The 14511-nt window shown below is 36.0% G+C and overlaps 1 protein-coding gene across 3 annotated transcripts in view; it reads left to right on the top strand.

The window, feature by feature from the left end:
- Positions 1-14511, top strand: part of LOC138703147 (dehydrogenase/reductase SDR family member 11-like) — a 143469-nt gene that overhangs the window by 91325 nt on the left and 37633 nt on the right. For all 3 annotated transcript variants that reach the window (XM_069830792.1, XM_069830791.1, XM_069830790.1), the window contains one exon: positions 338-424. In XM_069830792.1, the coding sequence (XP_069686893.1) occupies positions 338-379 (42 nt within the window). In that variant the 3' untranslated portion in view covers positions 380-424. Of the gene's footprint in view, positions 1-337; positions 425-14511 lie in introns of those variants that run through there.

The following is a 14511-nucleotide window of genomic DNA, read 5'->3' on the forward strand; positions in this document are numbered from 1 at the left end:
ATTCCTCATGCACATTTTTAAAGAAGTGTATTGACCATTACCAAGCAAACGGAGAGTTACACAAATGAATGTTTTTACGGTCTTCATCACCATAGTGAGATAAGTCTCTGTACAAATTTTTAACCAAAAATTCCTGTTCGAGCCGAAACCCTTCCCGTGTAAGAAATAAATAAAGGCATGTAAATGCAGAGGTTATTAACCAAATAAGCTGCTGCAGGCTTCTACAAAACTGCTTCACTAGCACATCCAGAAGAGTAATTTTGCAGCACGTTAAATTACTACTATAATTTTAATAATTTCATATTTCGATTTTTTAATTCACAGTATTTTTTTTCAGGTCCATGAAATTATTGTTAAACCGATGGGGTCAATGGCATAGTTCCATGAAGAACCGTCCTTCAGGCTAACGGAGCAGGTTTCCAAGGTAAGCGTCGTGTGGACACCAGTTATGTTATTTTTTACTTGTGACACTAAGAAACGCTTAAGAAACTTCTTGCCCCAGCAACTAAAACTTACCCTAGTACAAACCCGAGTAATGCCGCATTTCGATTATTGTGACGTTTTGTTAAGTAACCTAAGTTCTGAACTGTCAGTCAAGTTACAGCGAGTTCAGAATATGTGTGTCAGATATGTGTGCAACATCCGACGATATGATCACATATCACCGTCCTTCGCAAGTCTTTCTTGGCTCCGACGTAGAACTTTACACTCTTTGTCTTTACTCTTTCGAATTCTGCACACTTCAACACCAAATTACCTTTCGTCTCGTTTCTCTTATCTATATCCTAACCACGACGTAAATACGAGATCACTTATCTGTGGCGCGTTAACTATACCTCTCCATAGAACATCTCGTTATTCATCATCTTTTACAGTATCCACCTCGCGACAATGTAATTCCCTGTCACAAAGTATTAGGGGCTGCAAGACAATAAACACTTTTAAAAAGAGCTTAAAAGATAACCTTCTTAGCATTTCACTCCAATCATACTGACTTAAACTATCACTGACGACATTGTTACTCCTTCCTTTAGACATGCATCCTGATGGTGCTGTATTTTCAAAATTGTCTCATAATAATCTCTTTCTATTATATAACATTATTTGAAATATATTAACATTCTATGTAGTTTAGCTTCTGCTACATAGTTTGTATTTCAGTGTTTAATTAATAGTTAATAGTATTTTGTTGTTTAATTCGTAAATAACTCTCATATATATATATATATATATATATATATATATATATATATATATATGTAACTCTTATCTAAATCAAATTGTTGAATTCTTTGTAAGTTCATATGTATGTATACTTTTTTGCTGGTTGAGTGGAAGAGAAGGCCTTACGCCTTAACTCTGCCAGCTAAAATAAATCATTATTATTATTATTATTATCATTATTATTATTATTTTATTATTATTATTATTATTATTATTATTATTATTATTATTATTATTATTATTATTATTATATTGTATATAACTTATGTCGGATGGCTTACGCAACGATTCTCTACTGCGTTCGACTCCTGTTTGTTACTATACCATATTTTGGAACGGAGGTAGTATGACTTTTTTTCCATAAATATATTATTCAGAGTGAATAATTTCAAGGGAAAAATTGTTGCGGGGCCGAGTATCGCTCCCGGGACCCTTCGCTTAGTACACGAATGCTCTACCGACTGAGCTACCCCAGAAACCATACACGACACCGTCACAATTGATTTGATCAATAAACTCCGTAGAACTGGGTCAGTTCTCGATGCACCAAGAAGTAGCAGGCCTACAATAAATAGGACCGTTTTTGCAAAACTTGCAAACTGAAAAAACTAATTTTTACAGGAGAAAAAAAACTGAATGGAGACAAGTAGGTTATAGGTGCAACGATCACACTTTGACACACTACAATGAAGAGAAATAATACAATTTTACTAAGATGCGTTTAACATCGTGTAGAAGCCTGCCTTATGTTAACGTATCCATCAAAATCTCAATTTTGCAAATTTTTCACTTAGCAAGTTTAGAAAAACGGTCTTTTAACGACAAAAAAAAAAAACTTCATGAAATCTTGGATATAATGTTGCGGAATCCTACGAAATCAACGCGCAAATTAGCACAAGAGGCCGGAATCTCTAAGTGAACAGCACATAAGGCTGTAAGAAGCGAACTTCAATTGTACCCCTATAAAATTACAGTGGTTCATGAATTAAAAGAAAGTGATTACGAAAAAATTACCCATTGGGATGTGGCAAAATCTGCGGTATATAGGCTAGTAATAATCCTAAAACAATCAATGAACTTAAGCCGAATGTAATTATGTGCAGTCGATTACGCAAGAAAAATGAGTGAAAGTGTTTGCAAATTAGTGTAAAAGAGTCGAACTCTGCCTTCAAGAACGAGGAAAAAACTTCCAGCATCTGTTATGATTGTGGTGAGTACACAGTTACGTTTTGTTCCTAGCGTAAGTTCCAGCTACTGCCGACATAATTGCAGTTGCTATTCCCTGTCTCCAGTGCGGAGAGACTTCCCTGGCGCACTGTACAATACCTGAAATGTGATCATTAGAGCCCGGATGATTATGCACTTATTTTGGTTAAAATAGGCAGGCATATAGGCACTAAAATAGTAAAAATAGGGAGTGAAATAGGCATTTATTATTCATGGAAACAAACAAAAAGTAGACAAATACTTAATAAATTATCCCATACGGTACTCACTTTCCTTGCTTACATGTCACAACACGATGCTTTTTTAAGTTGTCAACTGTCATAGTGAGTCGCCTGTCAGAGAGAACGTTTTTCATGGTGGAAAAAGATCTTTCTACTTCTACTGAAGTAATTGGAGCAAACTTAAAACAACTTATTTGAGAAGGACTGTCTCTACTTTCTTTCAGAGATCGGGAAAAACCGACTGTGTATAGTCTCAAAAAGAGGGGTGTGAGAAGGGATTAGAGACTTCAAAGTACGCGTGACTTGTGCGTGCAAGCGACAACAGTAACGGGACCTGGAGACTTGCTTTAAATACTTTCCTCATCCACTTTCTTTCGCTGGTAAACGCCGAAATGACCTGAACACTGAGGGTTGTTCTGTTCAAACATCTTTGATAAGTGACATAAAAGATGGAATCGGTAGGAGAGAAAAGCATACGACTTCTAGGAAACATATGTATTGCTGGAGAATAAGATTCCCAGCAAATATTTGTGTGAGGTGAATATACATTTTTAATTTGTACAACCGTTCTTTTTTGTTTTTTGATATAATTTATGTGCGGTTTATTTTAAATGCATTAAAATATAGAAAATGTACAATAACGACGTAAAAAAGGCATTTAACCTTGCCTTAAAATAGACAACGGGAGCTAAAATATTCAAAAAAGTCAAAATAAAAATTGAGCCTATCGTCTCCAAATGTGTGGAAACGTGTTTGTCTCTAATAGGTCTTTCATACATGCACTCAATTTAAAAAAGGCATTTAGCCTAAATGCGCGTGTACCACACTGTCCCTTCACCGAATAGGCATGTTTATTCACTCATATCAGAGTAAATGGTGTTCTTCAAAACAATTATCGAAATAATTGAAGCAGTAAAGCCATTTTATGAAATTAGTAGCCTACATGTATTTTCATACCTCATCCTAAACTTTTCAGGAATCGTTGACGTCCAACCGATTTGATATGCATTTTGTATATCTTGAAGAATATTACGAGTGTAAGATAAAATTCCAATCAAAGGTTGGTTTATTCGCAGTTCTTCAAGCCGGTTATTAGAGAAGGTTTTGCATCAGTAAACGTTTAGTTGAGATTTTCGGACAGCCACCGGCGTAGCTCAAGCGATAGCACGTTTTTCTGCTGATCCGGAGTTGCGCTCCGGCTTGGGTTCGATTCCCGCTTGGGTTGGGTTTTTTCGAGGTTTTCCTCAACCCTAAGGCGAATTTCAGGTAAACTATGGCGGTTCCTGGCTTCATCACGCCAAATACCATCTCGCTATCACCAATTCCATCGACGCTAAATAACCCAGTAGTTGATACAGCGTCGTTAAATAAAAAAATTGGGGCGAAAGCTGTAGAAGTACAAAAGTGAAGGGTTTATTAGCCTATGCGTTCTAGATCCTCCGGGAGAATGCAAGAATGTGCTCATAATTAATTTGATAAACATTAAATTCATGGTTGCGTTCCTACGTGATATGTAATATATAACAAACAAGTATGCGTAATTTAATGGCATTCTTTTTCAATATTTTTAGACCTAAATAGAGTGCCTACGCACCAACATTTATAGAAATAGGACGCGTTCTAGTATTTTACATGCGACAGGGAATCTGAGCGGAACGATATTCTTTTTTCTCTTGCACCTCAACAAAGGGGCGAACAAAAGAAAATCAAGTCGACCCAGTTTCATCAGTTTAGTTAGCATCAGAATCTGGGCAGCGATCTCGAGGACCTGATTTCCGTGAGGTGTGAAGCAGTGTCGTGCTGCAAATTGTCACTATCGTCACTACAGGGACGCTTGTCATGTAGGACGGAAATTGCGCTCATTCATTGTCATAAAACGTCGCTCTTTTGTTTCTGCAGTTTAACGTGTGAAATGTTCCGTCTTTTCAATGTTGGGGTCTACACTGTATACAGCAGAACGCAATGGATCCAGTGGAATGTTCTGATACTTCTCGGGCTATGATCATACTTTGTAAACGATTGATAATAGTAATATGCGTTACAATAGCGGTATGTTGAAGTTTTCATGTTCGAGGAAAAGTTTGAAAAAGCGAAACGTAGTTGAGCTTTTTTAATTTCCGAGAATTGAAAGAAAACATACCGCTCGTGTATCGTACATTATTTTGTGCGAGATCGTGCGTATTTGCTTGCTTTCCGCACAAAACCAATACGCGGTAAGTGTGAAATACCACATTCAGTATTCCCAACGTAACACACATAACAATTTCCCTCTTCTTACCGCTTAAACGCCACATTCATTTTACTATTTTAGGCTTTTAACATATTATTTTTAGAGACGTTTAACATAGTAATAATTATAAATTCGAAACTTACCACTGCAATTTCACCTAAATTGCAATGTTAATTATTGTTTTTAAATATTTGCAAAAATTAAGTAAAGTCTACTACTCAACAAAAGTTATTGCATTCCTGATGTAAGTAACATTAAGGAAGCCGTGAAAAAATCAACAAGATTCCAGATGCCGATGTTATTACTGCAATATGTTATATAAATAATATTGTTAAAATATTAAAATGAAAAATAAATCATTACATAACCTTACCGTTTGTTTTAAGTTCGCATTTATAGACTGGGGGAAAAAAAAGACAGACGTATATCACGGCCTACTGGAGTATAGTAAACGCAGAAAACATTTTATAGCAACAATGTTGAAGATAGATATTTTAGTATTCCAAAGTTGCCGTCATTAAACAGAAACCAAGATGGAGATTTCATTGCAACTAATTAGAAATTCCTCTTTCAGGTATGTAATAAACGATCTTCGCACAAAATAATGTACGATACACGAGCGGTATGTTTGTTTTCATGTTCTCGGAAATTAAAAAAGCTCAACTACGTTTCGCTTTTTCAGTCTTTTCCTCGAGCATGAAAACGTCAACATACCGCTTTTGTAACGCATATTACTTTTGTGCGAAGATCGTTTATTACATACCTGAAAGAGGAATTCCTAATTAGTTGCAATAAAATCTCCATCTTGGTTTCTGTTCAATGACGGCAAATTTGAAAAACAAAAATATCTATCTTCAACATTGATGCTTTAAAATGTTTTCTGTGTTTACTATACTCCAGCAGGCCGTGATATACGTCTGTCTTTTTTCCCCCTAGTCTATGATGAGTCTGGAATTTTGTTGATTTTTTCACGGCTTCCTTAATGTTACTTGCATCACGAATGCAGTAACTTTAGTGGAGTTGTAGAGTTTACTTAATTTTTGCAAATATTTAAAAACAATAGTTAACAGTGCAATTTAGGTGAAATTGCAGTGGTAAGTTTCCAATTTATAATTATTACTATATTGAACGTCTCTAAAAATAATATGTTAAAAGCCTAAAGCAGTAAAATCAGTATGTCATTTAAGCGGTAAGTAGAGGGAAATTGTTATGTGTGTTAGGTTGGGAATACTGAATGTGGAATTTTAGACTTTCCGCAGATTACTTTTAGATTAAGATTAATTTCTCTCTAAGATTGTTGTTAAACAATAAGAACATTATTCTTTATCCAACTACGTGCATTCTGTCCTCCAGTTCAAATAATTTAAAATGATGCCGTCTGTCTACGTAATGTAGGCCTATGTACACTGTCGTTCAAAGTTATCTGAACCCTACTAATCGATAGTGATCGGTGTAGCTTCTTTAGTTATTACTTCTATGAATAGATGGCAAAGATAATAGTCAGTGTAGCTAATCGTACATAAATATATCCGCATTATAAAATTCAATATTCCATCCCTCTCTACTGATTGTAAAACAACACTGAGTTTAACTGGAAACAGCTATTAGTGTTAATTATAACAATAATAGTCTAATATATGCTTAATCTACATAACATTTTCCCCGACAATTTTAACCGCCCCAATAATGGTGCCACCTATTGGGAATTAGTCTATTTTTTATATATCTTTGGTTCTGACTTATCCCGTGGTTAGAAAATTCGCTTACACGATCAGAAATGTCTGGGTTATTTATCTTTGAACGCCAGTTTACTTACGTATGTATGAAAAATCATTTTGTCGCGATTTTACCCTGAACACATTCTCTTTTTTATCATCGGTACTATCTATCTATCTATCTATCTATCTATCTATCTATCTATCTATCTATCTATCTATCTATCTATCTATCTATCTGTCTGTCTGTCTGTCTGTCTGTCTGTCTGTCTGTCTGTCTGTCTGTCTGTCTGTCTGTCTGTCTGTCTGTCTGTCTGTCTGTCTGTCTGTCTACCTACCTACCTACCTACCTACCTACCTACCTACCTACCTACCTACCTACCTACCTATCTATCTATCTATCTATCTATCTATCTATCTATCTATCTATCTATCTATCTATCTATCTATCTATCTATCTATCTATCTATCTATCTATCTATCTATCTATCTATCTATCTATCTATCTTTCTATCTATCTATCTATCTATCTATCTATCTATCTATCTATCTATCTATCTATCTATCTATCTATCTATCTATCTATCTATTTATTTAGTCATTTATTCATTCATTTATTTATTCATTTATCTATTTACTTATTTATTTATTTTTCAACCCGATAGTAGACGAAGAAATGACGAGTAATCATATAACGCCAGGCTTCACTGAAGCCCATACAGGACATAATATTGACAGTTGTTAAAAATCAATGGTCTAGCGGAATTCGAATAGATTGCATGACCCTAGCTTCCATGTAATGTTAAAGTTGCTCGCTTTAGCTTTTACGTACGCCGTTGCCGGATTATGTTCTATCATTACATATAATAATCCGTAGCGTAACAGCCCATGAAGGCCCAAGACCGACCACCCGGCTGCTGGCCTCACGTCCATATGCCTCAGCAGAGGTGAACTCTCTCATTCAACTAGAACGGTGTTATCGTGTGGTTAGCACGATGATCTTCCCCAGCCGTTAGAGCTGGTTTTCGTAACCGGATTTCGCTACCTATTGTAGTTACCCAAATTTATCACGATGCTAGGTGGGTACCGATACCATACACTGGCCGAAATTTCAAAAGAAAATTCTTTCCTCAAGAGTAGAATCAGCGCGCATTCTATAACGCGAGTCCAGGCATGACGCCTTAAGGCTGATTCACAATAAACCTGGAACGGAAACGACAACGAGAACTAGAACGAAAAAAAATGTTAAAATAGATGTATTTAAATGTGAGCATTCACAATAGTTAATTGTGAATGCTCACATTTAAATACATCTAGTTTAACAATATTTCCGTTCTCGTTCTCGTTTCCGTTCCCGGTTTATTATGAACCAGCCTTTAGACTAGCCCTGCCCACTGGAAGCATTCAGCTCCCAGGGCATACAGTGAGAGGCGGGGCAGTGCACGGAGCGTCAACTATTACTGCCTTCTGACAATGACGTTGTAGTTGCAACAATCCAGGTTACCAGGCGACGACAGAAAACAAAAGATGCGAAAACAAATGAGGTGTATAAACAATTGAATACTCTTCCATATTTAAGTATAAAAATATAGGGGTGCCATTTGAAATTTCAAAGTGGGGGTGGCTGAGTGGTGGGGGTGAAATCTAAAATGCAATTAAGCCTTGTTTCAGACTTCCCCCTCAATATCTAAAATGATGTGTTTTTTGTTTAAATTGAATTCAATTTAATTAGTCATAGAGACTGGGAAGTTTTGGGATGAAAGCCCTGTATGTTATAAAATACGTAAATAACTTATTTTAGTTATATTACAAAGAAGGGGATGTTCACTAAGGTGACTGAAAGATGCACCAAGAAGTACACGCACTTTTGTCATAAGTTTCACTGATTTATGACAGTAAATTTGTCGCGAATGTTTGTGAAAATTGGCTGTTTCTACGGCAGAGCTTCTTTCTGCGATAATTATTATTATTTTTTTTTTAATTAAATGCAATATCGACGTATTAGTTTTGAAGATGTTAACTGCAAAAGAATGGAGAGAGAAATTGGTTTGGAATTCTGTCATTTTCTTTAATGGTCTACAGTTCCATTGGTGATTGAATTTATTTAATATAAAACTGAGTGGAGTAACAATAAGGTTATTTACAAACGGTACAGTTATTATAATAACAGCTTTATTTCGCCATGAATATTGCAAATACAATGCCATGCATAAGATTTAAGTGTGCTTAAATGCGACAGGCTAATGTCAGTAGATTTACTGGCATGTAAAAGAACTCCTGCGGGACAAAATTCCGGCACATCCGGCGACGCTGATATAACCTCTGCAGTAGCGAGCGTCGTTAAATAAAACACAACATTAAAAAAAAACAGCCATGCATAAGATTATTGGCAATTAAGGTTGCGTATGAGTGTGTGACATTATATGGTGAAAAAAAATCACGAAATGTTCACTAAATTGGGCCTACTGCCACATTTCAATCGTGAAGTACGGCATGTTATTTATTTTTTCACAAAAATTTTGAAAACATTTTCACCAAAGAAACTTGGCCCTGAGGTTATTATGTTTAAATTTGGGAGGGGGGTACGATTTGGGAGGAAACTAGCATCCAGTTCTCGGAAGTGGACAATAGGTTAAAAACGTTTGGGAACCCCTGCTTTATAATGATGATCCATTGTTTCATGTTCACAAATAGCAAGACTCCCTACACCTGCAGTCAGCATGGCGAAAGATCATGTCTTTAATTGACGCTCTGAGTCATAAATGGGAAATAATTTAATACAGTTTGATTTTATCAGTTAAGTGCCAGCATTCATTGAGAGAGGAGTCGTGCGTACGAAATAAGCCATGACGAAGGACGTGAGCTGCCTCTGTCATAGCGAATTAACCCGGAACCACTATCAGTTTACTGATGAACTGGCCTTAATACAAATGGATATGGTGACGAATGGAGACAGACTTGACGTCGGCAGCCTCTGTAGTGCTGCCTTGTTTCCATATTAATGAGAACGTCGCGATTATCACCGAGTCGCCTCGCCACGCTTCGCAAGATGGTGATGTTTATTCTGCCTCCTCTGCCGTCAGTCCAGTACCGTTACACCAGCTGTCCAAACAGTTCCGGTCGTCATAAAGATCTGACGTAGGGTGAGATTACCCTCAGATTATCCTCGGAGGGCTAGTCATTTCTCATCATTAAAGTCCGGATTTCTAAGCACAATTAAACAGTAAAATAAGTAAGTAAATAAACACGAAAAATTGTGAAAATAAGCACCAAAGAAAGAAAAAAACAAATACACGGAAACAGTAAAATAAGCACGAAAAACTGGTGATAATAAGCACCAAAATAAGCAAAAACGAATACACGGCAACAGTAAAATAAGCACGAAAACTGGTGAAAATAAGTACCAAAATAAGCAAAAACGAATACACGGAAACAGTAAAATAAGCACGAAAACTGGTGAAAATAAGTACCAAAATAAGTAAAAACGAATACACAGAAACAGTAAAATAAGTACGAAAACTGGTGAAATTAAGAACCAAAATAAGCAAAAACGAATACACGGAAACAGTAAAATAAGCACGAAAACTGGTGAAAATAAGCACCAAATAATCAAAAACGAATACACGGAAACAGTAAAATAAGCACGAAAAATGGTGAAAATAAGCACCAAAATAAGCAAAAACGAATACACGGCAACAGTAAAATAAGCACGAAAACTGGTGAAAATAAGCACCAAATAATCAAAAACGAATACACGGGAACAGTAAAATAAGCACGAAAACTGGTGAAAATAAGCACCAAATAAGCAAAAACTAATACACGGAAACAGTAAAATAAGCACGGAAAATGGTGAAAATAAGCACCAAAATAAGCAATCGAATACACGGAAATATGATGATAAATTATTTGTTTCGTAGAACTCTTATCATATTGAAGGCTGTTGCAGTATACAAGGAAGGTCATCCTGAGATTTTCCTGTGTAAAGCTCCTGCATCTGTCAGTGAAGAATGATTTGTACAGTGAAAAAGTTCTTTCGACGTCGCATGACGTCACAGGCGCATGTGAAAAGCACCACAGTTCTTCGGTGAATTCCTCTTCAGTACCTGTTTCTTCACTAGAAAGCTTTTTAGAAATTTGACAAGTGTTTTGTAACCGGAATTTTTCTGTAATACCTGACTGAGCTTATCGAACGCGATTTTTGCAACCCCATGTGTTTCTGAAGATAATGTTACCGAAATTTCGTCTATCAGAGAAAGTGAATGTTCCAAGGAATTATTTCGAGCTGCCAACTGCTTAAAATTTCGGGTATTTTGGAGAAACGGTTATGGATGTACTGAATCTTTTCTTGGATGCCGTTTTTAGCAAAAAATTCGTGGGCTGTGGCAGTGCTGACTGCATCTTCTGCATTTAGGGAATTCAAAACATTTTTCACGTCACTGAAATGTTCCGAATAGTATGACACAGCCTGTAACCACGCAGGTTCCCCATCGAGTTAAACTGGCTGAGCAGGTAAAGACAAATTTGGAGTTCACGAAATTTTTTAATTCTAATCGGTGACTTTATAAACACTTTCTTCACGCTGAAACAAGAAGACCCACGTCTTTATACTTCCTAAACCCTAGTCGCAGAAGCTTGGCGGGGAATCCCAAGGTTCTCTCCTAATTAGAACTATGCAGTATTATTTCACAGCATCCTGGGTCTTAATCTAGCATTACTTTCTTACGCATTCGACTGAAATTAATTTTTCATTGGCCAATAAAAAAAAGAGAATCAGTGATAAATGATGGCTAGGATGAAATATGCACTTTTAAAATTACAGTTTTGGGTAAAATATGCTGTTTAATTAAAAATAAAATAAGTAAGCAAAAACGTTTTCCTGCGAAATAAGCATTTATAAGCACTAACAAACATAGTTAAAACTGCTTATCTAGGTGTGTCTTACGAAGTATAACCTTTCTTCTTACCTTTAAAAGTGTGGAAAATAATATGTATTTTGCTTAGAAATCCGGGCTTTAGGGCCTACTCATCATCGTGTTTACCAATAGATGCGAGATTCGCGGCTTCATGCCCATCCGTGGACGATAATTGAACAAATTTAAAAAGTGACAGGGGATTCGTCGAATTTTATAATTGCGTGAAACATTTAATATTTATGTAAGTTGTGCTGATGATATGACGTTGTTAGCAGAAGAGGAGACGATACTAAGGGATATGCTGCTGGAGATAAATGACAGCTGTGAGCAGTATGGGATGAAGATAAATGCAAACAAGACGAAGACCATGGTCATAAGAAGAAAAATAGAAAAGGTAAACTAGCGAATTCTAAATGAGACAGTAGAGCAAGTGAACAACTTCAAATACTTGGGATGTACTACATACAGCAACATGAGCTGCAGCCAGGAAGTCAGAAGGAGAATAGCAATGGCAAAGGAAGCTTTTAATAGAAAAAGGAGCATCTTCTGCGGATCTCTGGAAAAAGAACTAAGGAAGAGACTAGTGAAGTGGTTTGTGTGGAGTATGGCGTTGTATGAGACATAATGAGAAATATTATGGTGTATACTAGTAATATCATCTATTTTATTATTTATTAGTTTATATAAAAACAGTAAAGCATTCCAATCTCTTCTGTGTGATAAGGTTGAAACGTTAAAAAATTGAGTCATAAAATTTTATGTTTCATATTGTGGATAATAATTAAAACTTTTAAAATACAGATATTTTAGAAATTTGTGTTGAACTTGTTATGTTATAGAAATTGTAAATTATGTTTTACTTAAAGACACTCGCAACTGTCGAAGATATATCAGCATCCCCGTTGTGCCGGAAATTTGTCCCCCAGGAGTTATTTTATATACCAGTAAATCTACTGATATGAGCCTGTATTGATTTGGGCCGTAGTCGAATCCGTAACCTCGGGCACAAAAGGTCAGGACTCTACCGACTGAGTCACCCAGGTCGACTTCTATGTTATAGAAAACTGTGTGTTCGAAAATTTATCTTCGTCAACCAGGCCGTGCGCAAACACGATTATCTAGCTCTGGAAACAGTATTGTACTGATTGCATGTGGAGTAGCGCCTTGATCGCAATCGGATGTGTACGCACTGTGGCAGAAATTATGCTGATAATCAAGGTTAGAAACTGTAATCTGCCACTTGTATTGTAGACGGTTGCCTTCGCAATATGCCTACCGTCTCCTCTCCTACACTTCTTGAAGAGGGTTAACAACCGTCCGGCGTTTGCCGGACATGACCTCTTTTTACTTTCTTGTTACACCAAGTATAAAGAGAAAGTATTTTGATGCTACAAAAACTTCTTGTTCTTCTTCACCTCCTCCATTTCAAGGATTAGCCACATTGTTTCTTCTTCGCGGTGAACCTAACCTTGTCTTTTGTGGTCTACCCACATTTCTCCTTCCAGAAGGTGTATATTCAAAAGCAAATTTTGGAAGATATTGATTATTCAATCTTTTGATGTGTCCAAGTCATTTATGTTTATATCATTGCATTTCCTCATCAATATATTTTACATTCATTTGTTTTCTGATCATTTCGTTATATGATTTATGATATGATATATTTATTTCTACAGCTCTTATTTAGTAGTGGGTCGCCATCACATCTCTGTATTCGTGCTCCCCATCACCTTCTAATTACAATAACACATACAACTTTCATCGACGTGTGCAGTCATCTTATTTTACCTTTGCTACCCCTATTATTATAATGCATACTCTCAATTTGCTCTCTAACCTCTAATCTTAAAATTTTTCCTTCTGTTTAGTGAACACCTCACCACTTTTATTGTTTCCTTACATTGAAGTACTTCCTATCGTCTAAAATTTTCCTAATTTTAAACTAACTTTTACTAACACTTTCATCACTAATTTACAATCACTTCTACCTCTCCTCACTTCTGTCATCACTCTTATCTCCTATTTCTCCATTAGTCACTGAATCACATGTTTATTTGTTCCCTTTCACCCCGATAAATTTTCCGTTAGGCACTATTTTTGTTAAGTCAACTCAACCTTCATTTGTAAACTTACATTGAAATACTTCCTCTCTTCCTATTATTTCAATTTATCTGATTGTAAGTTCCTTGTTTTGAATACTAAAAATAACAGTAAAAGCGTTAGATATTAAAAATATGAGGATAAATTGCCTGTACTGCAATTATTTATTAAACGAAATGCATAAACAATTCTGTTTAAATTTTTGGTAGAAAATTTGAATTTTGGCAAGAATTTTTCACTTCCGGATCACTATGCACTGAATGAGATGATCCTAGAAAAAAAATGCCGTCCGTTATTCGCCCATATCAAAATATGATTCTGCTGTTAATCATCATTATCTAACGTCCTATGATCGCAGGTAAAAAGGTGTACCTGGAATAGAAATGCGTTTCTTCACACATGGTTAAGAAATGTCTTCATCGACAATATTGTTTGTTACAAAGCAACCGACCAACCTTCAATTTCCTGATTAGCTTCGTTTTCGACAAATGGTATGTGGGCTCCATGATGCGATGGCACAGAAGATCTGTTATCGAATTTTTTAAAAGGGTAAAGGCCAACGTTTAAGATTATCTTTTCAATACGATGCTACCCAACAATCTTATCCATCTAAACGGCTAATAGCTGTTGCTGCATTGGTGAGATTTAACATGATATGGATGCTTTATTTTGAAGGTGATAGTTTTCCTTAGTAACCACAATTCTTGAAGACGCAATTACGTAACACTATAAAACCCGCATCATTTAAACCTTGTGTATGTGAATGTATTCTGCACATGCTCCGTACTTTCTCTTTTTACGTAGCGCGTCTGAAAATTGAGGTTCAATAAATTCGTAACTACAGCTTATTTACACGTGGGAAGAATTGCGGTAGTGTTTTT

Source organism: Periplaneta americana, chromosome 7 (genome assembly GCF_040183065.1).
Source record: "Periplaneta americana isolate PAMFEO1 chromosome 7, P.americana_PAMFEO1_priV1, whole genome shotgun sequence".
Taxonomy (NCBI): domain Eukaryota; kingdom Metazoa; phylum Arthropoda; class Insecta; order Blattodea; family Blattidae; genus Periplaneta; species Periplaneta americana.